Source organism: Heloderma suspectum, chromosome 2, assembly GCF_057233095.1.
Source record: "Heloderma suspectum isolate Gila_16-S chromosome 2, 16-S_ref, whole genome shotgun sequence".
NCBI lineage: Eukaryota > Metazoa > Chordata > Lepidosauria > Squamata > Helodermatidae > Heloderma > Heloderma suspectum.
The window spans coordinates 245,577,425-245,588,221 of NC_139459.1; the positions used below are offsets into that span (position 1 = coordinate 245,577,425).

Consider the following 10,797-nt stretch of genomic DNA (forward strand, 5'->3'; position numbering starts at 1 on the left):
CTCCCTCTCTCCCTTTGTCTGGATGGCTCTGCATAGTAGGTGAGAGGCAGCCGCCCGCACTCCCTCTGTGCCCTCCTCCTTCCCTAGCTGACTGCGACCCAGCCGGGGGCTGGCTTCGAAAAAAAGTGCTGGCTGCCTGAGGCCTCCCTGGTAAACCGTACCCCTAGGAGTTTAGCTGTACATTGCAAGATGGTATGTAAGTTGCTAATGGACAGAGAATTTTTTTTCCTTAAGCCATATATTAAAATTCGAGGTCGTCTAGTGAAACTGATTGAGAGTAGATTCAGGGCAGATAGAAGAAACTACTTTTTCACACAATGCCTAGCTGACTTATAGAATTCCTGACCACAAAATGTAATGATGGCCACTGGTTTAGATGGCTGATAAGGCGTAACAAGATTACGTAGACTATGGCGAAAATAAGGGCAACGCTATTTGCGTTGCCCTTATTTTTGCCATAGTCTACGTAAAGATTTACGTAGACTACAGCGACCAAATAAGGAACGCGAATGGCGGCTCCCTATGGGGGCCGCCATTTGCGTACGCGCTTTTTTTTTTTTAAGTCACCTGTGATAGGCTACGTGACGATTAACGTAGCCTATCACGGCTGACTTTGCAGATCTAGCCGTGATAGGCTACGTAAATCGTCACGTAGCCTATCACGGGGGCATTTTTTTTTTTAACTTTTTATTTCGCGGCCGGGCGAGGCGCCTCCTCCCCGGCCTGAATTTCGGCCGGGCGAGGCGGGAAGCCTCCCCCCCGGCCTGAATTTCGGCCGGGCGAGGAGGGAAGCCTCCCCCCCCCGGCCTGAACTTCGGGGGGAGCAGCGAAGCGCCTCCCCCCCACCGCAAAGCAAGCTGCGAGACCAGGTAAGTGACTTTCGTGCACCCCTAGGTGCTTGAGCATAGCAAACAAGAGCTCCTCATGCCCTGCTTGGGGGCTTCCCAGGCCAGAAGCAACTTTCTGGCCACAGTTGGAAACAAGATGCTGGACTAGAAGGACCGTTGATCTGATCCAGCAGGTCTTTTATATTCTTATGCAGAAGTAGGCAACCTGGTGTCCTCCAGTTGTTTTGGAGGGACTCCCATAATCCCTGACCCATTCGCCATGCTGGCTGGAGCTGATGGGACTTGTAGGCCAAAACATCGGGAAGGCACCAGGTCATTTACCCCTATTCTTTTGGGTGCCTGTTTCCTCTGTCAAAGTCCCCCAAGATTTCTCAGAACACTCAGAAGGTAGAAAAGTTTCTCTTTCACTAACCCAGTGAATTCAGTTTACAGATGAAATTGTTTATTGGTTCTTTTTGTATTAATCTTGCATATATTTGTTTTTGTGGAATCTAGCTCCATTATGCACATACAAGTACTTGCTATATATTTAAATGTTTTAAATCCTGTGTTGTATAGAATCCCACAATGCAGGGAATAATCCTGCTTGGCAAAAAACTGTATAATCCAACAGGCACTTTACCATTGCTGATATCTATGACAGTTCTCAGTGCTTACAGAAGAGGCCGTGCAGGAAGAGTCTGTTAATAATGAACACCTAGGATAATGAAGTTGTTACAGCTCTTGTTCTTTTGCGCTAGGAATGCTAATAATTACCATACAGAAGTCACAAAGGTTCCCTACAGCTTCCTTTTCTTATCCTATCCTTATACTCTGTTCCAAAATATCTTAAAATACAATTCATAGTTAGAAAAATTGTACAAAAAACCATTATGCCAAAAACAAACCCGCTTTGCAACTGAATATACAGATTCTTAATCCAGTATTTAAGAAGCCCCAGCACCACTAACAGAGGATGGAAAAGGATCTTTGGCTTCAAGTGTCCTTTAAAGGTTTGTATTTCATTCTAAGTGGCTTGCATTTCATGTGCCTAACCTGTGGTAAAAGAAAACAACCAACGTATCTTATTTCTGCAAATATTTTTGGACATCTACAATAAAAAGTGCAATGAAAGTCTATACCTGTAGAATAATTACTCAGTAAATCCCTTATGCAATAGCAGCTGGCTGACAGATAAGGATACCCGGGCCAGGGGGAGCTATTTACACCCTCTGATTACCCTTCAGTCACCATCCATTGATTTTCTTATAAGAAGGGTCAGTGTTTTAGTTTCCAAAGAAATGTCTAAATTGATTAAGTAACTAGCTTGCTTCATACATTCAAATGACACAACTCAAACTCTCAGTTATGGAAAAGCTAACAATGTGTCCTTTCCATTGTTTGAAATCCTTAGTAAAAGCACTTATGACTGATTTTAGAACAGCAGAAAGTTATCCACACTGAATTATCAACAGATCAGAACAAAGCTACATGTCTATTCTCAATAATTTATTGGACAGGAGTGAAAAAAGTCAGAAGGCAAACTACTGCCCTGAACTGTGGAGCGTGATTAGCTGAAACCATCGACTCAGTAAAACAACGTAGGCTCGGATTCTAAGGTAAGTGAATGGAAGGAAGTTCACAGAAGCAAAATGTACCATCCTATCCTCCCCACTGCTCCCGCCTGCAACCCTCTCCCCAAAAAGCCTCTCCCATCTGGAGGCCCTCTTCAGCAGTGTTGGATGAGCCAGTGCGGTAGAGAATAATCACCCGAAATCAGGTGGACTTCCACCCAATTCTCCCCCCTCCCCTCCAGCTTAATTCCCCAGACAGCCCCCTGAGAAAGGCTTTTCTGGGGGGGGGGGGGAATAAAACTTTTCCCCATGAACCATATTTGGATCTAAGGATCCAAGCCATATTTAGTGTTTCAAGGTGAAGCACCATCCAGAAAGATGGCAATATCTGCACAAGCCCAAATGGGCATTAATTTGAGAAGAAAAAATTGGAACATGAAGACACTGGAAGAGGCATGAGTGCCGCACGTGTAGCTTTAAGAGCACTTGTCCTGCTATGCTAGCCTTCCCCAACCTGGTGTCCTCCAGATGTTTTCGACTTTAACTCCCATTAGCCCTAGCCAGCTTGGCCAATGATCAGGAATGCCGGGAGTTGTCATGAACAGATTGCAGACACAGCGCATCCATATTACCTCTGATTAGTCATTACTGCTTCCTTAATGCCCTATCCAGCAGAGCAAAATTAAAAGCATCAAACATGCTAGTTTATGATATTGCGCGATCGGTGGCATAGGAATAATAGGAATAGCCCTTTACCATGGTGTGAGGGTTATGCCCAGCATTATCTCTCACACACAAGCATGCCATTATCTGAATCTGGCTAACGTTCAGCATGAACTCTTTACTAAGGCTAGACTTCAGAGGCACAGCACCCATTCTGCCTATAAGCACACAGTGCATATTCCACAGCTTGGTGCACACTATGGAAGAGGAATTTTTTCTCCCCCTTTTTAATGTATTCCCCTCGGTGCAGGGAATCCCTCACAGCGGGATTGCAATGAGCTAGCAGCACCTGGATGCCAATTTCCCCGTAATCCTTGTGAACCTCTTTCAGCATGTGGATCCCTGCTGTATCTAGGAACTGCACTGCACAGCAGTCAATCACTATGGTATGGAACTTCAGTAGCTGAGTGACAAGCTGCGCTGAGGCCTCTGCCTGGTTTCCATTGGCACCGGCCATTTTCTTGCTAAGCTTCCGCTTCCCTGCCTTTCTCTTTGCTGCTAACTCCCACAAAGGATCGACTCCAGTCTGCTTGTACAGCATGGACTTGAAGTTCTCTTTATTAGCATAGTAGATGGGTGCTTCAAAACGAAAAACTTTGATGCCTGGCTTAGTCTGAAGTCCCCTATAGACAGAAAGGGGTTCATAGATTTCAGATTCTGGCACCCAACCCAGTAACCGTCCTTCTGGTCTCTGAGTCCGCAAAATGACGCACAGCATGGAAAAGCAGACCCCGATCAGAAGGCCAAGTTCAGTACTTATCAGTGCTGAACACAACATGGTGACGAACCAAATCACAGTGTCCACTTTGCTTAATCGCCACATTTTGGGTAAGTCACTAAATTTCCGCAAGGCTCCCCTGAGATTGACAATGGTTATGACTCCTAGTACGCATTTCTGGAGGGAATAGAACAGGGGAGCAATCACAAGGAGGACTAACAAGATGACCAAGGCAGTCACCACACCAGAGATCTGAGTCCTACAGCCTGTTGACTCTTTGACAAGAGTCTTGGCCAGGGCTGCACTGGTTGTGAAGCAGTGAAAAAAAGAAGGGATGATGTTGCAGAAACCAATGGCATACATTTCCTGGTTGGGTTTAACTGTGTAGCCATGCTTTTTGGCAAACATCTCAGAAAGAGACACAGTGATGGCAAAGCCAATAATGGCTATGGCCACAGCATCCACAGCCACGCTGGGAATCAGATTCCAATCCGGTGGTTGTGGGGGAAGAAACCCAGTTGGGATGTGTCCAGCAACACTGGAGCCGTACTTCTCTTTCAGCTTCCCAAAATGCGACGCCAGTGTAGCTGCCACAACCACAAATAGCTCAGTGGGCAAGGGAGCCTTAAGTCTGGATTTGTACCGCTCATTCAGCTCTTTAGTTGGGATAAGAACAAGGAGGCACAAGCAGCTCGTGATGAGGTCACAGATGTTGGTCTTGTGGATGTTTCTGAATATGTTTATCCAAGTGGTTACAAGGGAACCAATGCCATTGCTCCGAGGAATGTCTAAGCCCAAGAGGTATTTGGCCTGTGAGGTAAGGATGGTGAAGGAAGCACCGGTAACAAATCCACTGAGCAGGGAATCAGAGAGATACACAGAGACAAAGCCCACCTGGAAGAAGCCCATGGCAACCTGAAAAGGAATGCACAGGATCAGAAGGCAATTTAGAGCGTTACAAGTTAATGCACACACTGTTAGGCATAACTGTGCCTGAATAAATCAAGTTACAAGTCACATGCATGACTACAAGTTGTGGAGGGGAGGGGAATTCATTAAATTGGTTTGTGTTTGTTTCCGATCCTTTATTAAAGTTATGTGGTGTTCAATTTTTTATTATTAGACTGTCATTTTCAGCTTTTGTTTTTTAAACTTTTTGGATTTGAAGATGTTTTTCAGGACTGCAGAATTTTTTTACCATCGATATTGTACTAATTTTTTTTTTTTAAGTACCCCATTATGCTATTTCCCCTTTGGAGCAGGCAGGGGTGTGTTTTTGCTTGCTTGCTTGCTTGCTTGGCTATAAAATTGTGTATAATGGTGTAACTGTAAAGACTTCCCTGTACATGGTTTAGGTTTTTGTATGCCTTTACACAGTTATTAAACATTAATCTGTGTTGTCTGATCCTACAAGAATTTTGATCAGCATCATGAGACCTCCAGATCATGTTCCCCCACCACCACCCCAAGGCTGCGTTAGACTGGGACCTCATGGGAATTAATCAATGCAGTGAAGTAGTTCTGGGTTTGTGGGTTGGCTGGGCAAGTGCAAACAGAGAAGCAAATGGATGTTTGGGTCCCATGTATACACCAGCAGGCGGCTGGACAGAATGAAGTTCAATACATTCAAGTGGAGTGGAAAGGGCACTCACAACACACTGAGCAACACTGACCTCTGTCATGCCCCTCTGTATCAGCCTTCCCCAACCAGATGCCCTCCAAATGTTTTAGACTACAACTCCCAGCATTCCTGACCACTGGCATGCTGGCTGGAGCTGCTGGAAGCTGAAATTCAAGTGGAAGGGGCCGATGGAACTTGAAATCTGGAGGGCAACAGGTTTGGGAAGGCTGTTCTGTATCTTAATATCTAAATTTCCCTACTGATTATTTAGTAGGTTTTTATCCCACCCTTCATCCAAGGGCTCAGGGTGGCATCTCACCACTTACATCTCCCATTTTATCCTCACAACCAGCCTGTGAAATAGGTTGAGCTGAAAGACAGTAAGATTTAGCAAGATAGAAAGGCTCAGTAAGATTTAGGACTGTGTGGGAATCCCCAGTTCTAGTCCAGCATTCTAAGTACTACCTTGCAAAATACATTCCAAATCAGCTCCTCATTCGAGATGCCTACACAGTCATTTCATTCACATTCCTTCCTCATCCATCTAAACTGGAAAGAAAAGTGGTTCAGTAACGGTAGCATCACTGCTGTGCAAGACAAGCAATATACATACACCTGTCTGAAGAGGCTGCACACCAAATAGAAGTAGTGTCTATCAAAATCTATATAACTTTTTCCAAAAAAATGTGTAAAAGAAGTGCGGCTACATCTGATCTGTGAGAATTACAGCTGTTTATGTAACTGTTTACTTCTAATGCAAAGAAAATGTATAATATTAAAGCTATAGTACCAATCTGTCACTAAACTTGCACACTTGTCTAGGAAAGCTAATTTTAATAAACTCAGAACAATGATAAGTAAGGTCCCATGGCAAGCGACTCTAATGAGAAAAGGAGTCCAAGATGGATGGAAGTTTTTTAAAAAAGAAATTCTCAAGGCACAACTACAAACAATTCCAACAAGAAAAAAAGGTGGAAGACAACAGAAGAAGCCAATGTGGCTTCACAAAAAGCTGCGAGATGACCTGAAAACAAAAAAGGATACATAGGAAGTGGAAGGAAGGCCAAGCAACAAAGGAAGAGTACAGACAGGTAGCATAGAATTGCAGGGATGGCGTCAGGAAGGCTAAAGCTGAGAACGAGCTGAGGTTAGCAAGGGATGCTAAAAGCAACAAAAAAGCTTTCTTCAGCTACGTGCATAGTAAAAGACAGAGGAAAGAACTGGTGGTTTGGCTATTAAATAAGGATGGCAAAAAAGATAACAGAGGACAAAGAAAAGGCAGAAGTGCTCAATTCCTACTTTGGCTCAGTCTTCTCCCAAAAGAGAGTCTATGACCCCCCTGGCAAAGGCGAAGTAGAGGCTGAAGGGGCAGGATTGCAGCTTGAGATCGATAGGCATATGGTCAAGGAACACCTAATTACTTTGAATGAGTTCAAATCTGCAGGGCCAGATAAACTGCACCCTGGAGTAATAAAGGAACTGGCAGAAGAACTCTCAGAACCACTGTCTATTATCTTTGAGAAACATGGAGGATGGGTGAACTGCCAGATGACCGGAGGAGGGCTAATGTTGTCCCTATCTTCCAAAAGGGTAAAAAGGAGGAACCTGGGAACTACAGACCAGTCAGTCTGACATCAATCCCTGGGAAAATTCTGGAGCAGGTTATCATGCCATACATCTGTAAGCACCTTGAAAACAATGCAGTGATTACTCGAAGCCAACATGGATTTGTCAAGAACAAATCCTGCCAGACGAATCTGATCTCATTTTTTGATCAAGTAACCTCCCTTGTGGACTGTGGGAATGCTGTGAACATAATATACTTCAACTTCAGCAAAGCTTTCGACAAAGTGCCCCACTTGTCCTGATATCCTGATGAGCAAACTAGCTCAAAGTGGGCTAGATGAAACAACGATCCGGTGGATCCACAGTTGGCTACAGAATAGGACTCAAAGAGTGCTTATCAATGGGATCTTCTCAAACTGGGGTGAGGTAACAAGCAGGGTACCGCAGGGCTCAGTCCTGGGCCCAGTGATCTTCAACATTCTTATTAATGACTTGGAGGAGGTGGTGCAGAAAATGCTGATCAAATTTACAGATGACACAAAATTGGGCGGGATAGCTAATACTTTGGAAGACAGAAACAAAATTCAAAGTGAACTTGATAGACTGGAGCACTGGGCAGAAAACAACAGAATGAAATGTAATAGGGATAAATGCCAAGTTCTGCACCTCGGAAAAAGAAACCAAATGCAGTTACAAGATGGGGGATACATGGCTCAACAACGCTACAAGCGCGAAGGATCTTGGAATTATTGTAGATCACAAGCTGGATATGAGCCAACCATGTGATGTGGCTGCAAAAAAGGCAAATGCTATTTTGGGCTGCATTAATAGAAGTAGAGCTTCCAAATCCCAGAAAGTACTAGGTCCCCTCTACTCAGCACTGGTTAGGCCTCATCTGGAGTACTGTGTCCAGTTCTGGGCACCACACTTGAAGAAGGATGCAGACAAACTGGAGAAGCTTCAGAGAAGGGCAACGAGGATGATCAGGGGACTGGAAACAAAGCCTTATGAGGAGAGACTGAAAGAACTGGGCATGTTTAGCCTTGAGAAGAGAAGACTGAGGGGAGATATGATAGTGCTCTTCAAGTACTTGAAAGGTTGCCACAGAGAGGAAGGCCAGGATCTCTTCTTGACCATCCCAGAATTCAGGACACGGAATAATGGGCTCAAGTTACAGGAAGTCAGATTCCGGCTGAACATTAGGAAAAACATCCTGTTAAGAGCAATACGACAATGGAAACAATGACCTAGGGCAGTGTTGGGCTCTCCCCCAATGGAGGCATTCAAGGTGAAGCTGGACAGCCACTTGTCAGGGATGCTTTCACTTGGGTTCCTGAACTGAGCAGGGGGTTGGACTCAATGGTCTTGTAGGCACCTTCCAACCCTACTATTCTATGATTCTATTATGCCAACAAGAGGAAAAGAACAGGAAACATAAAACAGATGCTCTTTGGACTGTCACCTCTTACCTGATAAACTCCAGCAATGAAAGTCACAGTGGCTCCGACTGTAATTGCATAGCAACTTCTATCACATAACACTTGTGATGTTTGGTTCACAGTCAAAGCCCCCAATGTGCTGTTGCTATTTAAGTAAACGTGCATGTCTGAGTGATAACTGCTAGAAGTATTTAGTTCTGAATCATATCCAGCTCTCTGTACTTCACGATCCACCACTTCTCCCACCATCAGGCAGAGCACACCAAAAATGCCCACTGAGATGTGACGGGACGTCCCGAACAGGAAATAAATGATGCTTGCAAAAAATGACGTATACAGTCCATAGATAGGTTCTTGGCCAGCCAACAGGGAATAGGCAATGGACTGCGGAACCAGCAAGATTCCCACAATCAGACCAGACATCAGATCTCCCAAGATGTTCTCTTTCAGGTCATACTTGGGTAGCCACTTCAGTACTGGGAGAAAACTGAAGATCAGATCTTTGGCTCTAGCTGGGGTACAGCTGCAATTTCTCTTCGCTTTCTTCACCACACATGCCTTGATATCTGTGCTCTTTTCTATAGGTTCCAAGGAGATCCTAGGGTGATGATTGTGTTTGCCATCATTTGCCTCTGCCAACTCAAACACTGCTTGGACGTGGCTGGTTTCTGCTGCCATCTTCAGGGCTCACTAGGACAGTGGAAAAAAACCAGAAAGAAGAAGTCAGAATTCTTATGTTAGTCCGTTTACAGATTTGAAGCTTATTAAAACAAAATGAATTCAACCAACTCTTTGTAAAAGAAAGGACTTATCCGTAGTACTTTATATTAAACAGACTTAAAAAAAAACTTTAGTTTGCGTCACCAGCAACACCTGCACGTCAAACTGTGCCACTGATATATCGAGCACACGTGGGGTCTCCCATCAAACTCTGCCACTGACTTCAATGTTGGGGCAAGGTATGTGCATACAGTGGATTAAGGTGACAATGGAAAAATCCTTAATTGCAGAAGCCAACAATAGTTGAGGAGGCAAATAGATTAACCAAGGTGGTTTTCTATAATTCTGTGCAAAATTCCTGAAAATCTTGCATTTCGTTGGGATACAGAAGAGAACAGGAAGAAGGATAGCTAGCTCCCACAGTTGTAAAGATATATGTGTGTGTGTTCTGGCAGTGCCTTAAAAAGACCACCTCTATGGTTATCTTTTCCTACCGGAGAGCCACAGACCAAGTGACAGGAAGGTATCAGCCTTGACTCAGTTCTCATTAGGGGCCTGTTTCCACAAGCGATTTACTCCGAACTGGCTGCATGTGGAGGTCGTTAGGGATACATGATGTATTGGCCATCCAGCAGCCACCCCGGAGCTTATCAGGGATAAAATGGATTTCCTGAGACTGCTTAAAGTCTGATTCTTTTCCTCAAGTCAGATTCTCCCTGGTATAGTTGCTGTGTGTCCCAACCCCCGCATTGACCTCGGGTATGTTAGCCCTATCCAGGGGTGTGCCTTTCACTGGTTTTCCTGTGTGTTTCCCGTCCCCCACAAACCAATTAGTGTCTCCTCAGAAATAACTCCCATTGTAGTCAATGAGGCTTCTCCCCTGAACAGAGATCCTGTGGGTTAAAATGGAGCCTGGTTTCCATCTTTGTGTTTACTGCTCCCTTTCCCACAACCAACCCATTAGTGTCTCCTCAGAAGTAACTCCCATTGTGCTGAATGAGGTTTGCCCCCTGACTGCCCACATCAGTACTTACAGAGATCCCCCTCAACTGAAATGGCACAGTTTAAAGCCCAATTCCCTAAGTGCGGTTAAGCACGATCTCGAGGCTCCGATTCTCTGTTGTTTGCTTTATTGCCTTAGGAAGTAACAAATTCACAGCTTCCTTATAGAGATCCTGTGCAGTATAGGTTTGGTTAGAAAAGGGGCTTGTTTCCCATCCCTGTGTTCTCCCTCCACCCACCTTCCAAGCACAAGCATATGTGTGTCTACTCAGAAGTAACACCCATTGTGTTCAACGAGGCTTGGGGCTCGTTGGGAGGCTTGTCTTACAAATGTGCACAAGAGGAAGTAACTACTTCGCACCTTCCTTACCGAGCCTGGAAAGGGGGGGGGGGAGAGCCTCTCTTAGTGACTGAGCAGCCCCTGCCACTCAGATGACGTTCACTCCAGCCCCACCACCCTACCCAGAAATAAGTGATGTGAAGCCACTTAGAATGGTGTGATGTACACCCTCGTGGAGCCCTGCCTGGACCAAAAGCAGCTCCTACAAAAATGCGGGTGAGCCACTCCTCCCTTCTCCTTCCACTGATGTGGAAACAGGGCCTAGGC

The 10,797-nt window shown here is 45.0% G+C and overlaps 1 protein-coding gene across 1 annotated transcript; it reads right to left on the minus strand.

Annotated features, from left to right (window-relative positions):
• Positions 1-687: 687 nt before the first annotated feature.
• SLC26A2 (solute carrier family 26 member 2) lies at positions 688-9,146 on the minus strand. Its single transcript, XM_084832399.1, has 2 exons — positions 8,499-9,146; positions 688-4,757 (listed from the first exon to the last, which is right to left on the minus strand). The coding sequence occupies exons 1-2, from the start codon at positions 9,144-9,146 to the stop codon at positions 3,252-3,254; spliced, it is 2,154 nt and encodes a 717-aa protein (XP_084688525.1). The 3' UTR covers positions 688-3,251.
• Between the last annotated feature and the right edge of the window lie 1,651 nt (positions 9,147-10,797).

Excerpts from the sequence above, each read along its gene's own strand:
- SLC26A2 (XM_084832399.1), bottom strand. The coding sequence starts at position 9,146 with ATGGCAGCAGAAACCAGCCACGTCCAAGCAGTGTTTGAGTTGGCAGAG. Across the intron at positions 4,758-8,498 it reads TCATTGCTGGAGTTTATCAG|GTTGCCATGGGCTTCTTCCA; the intron begins GTAAGAGGTGAC and ends ATTCCTTTTCAG.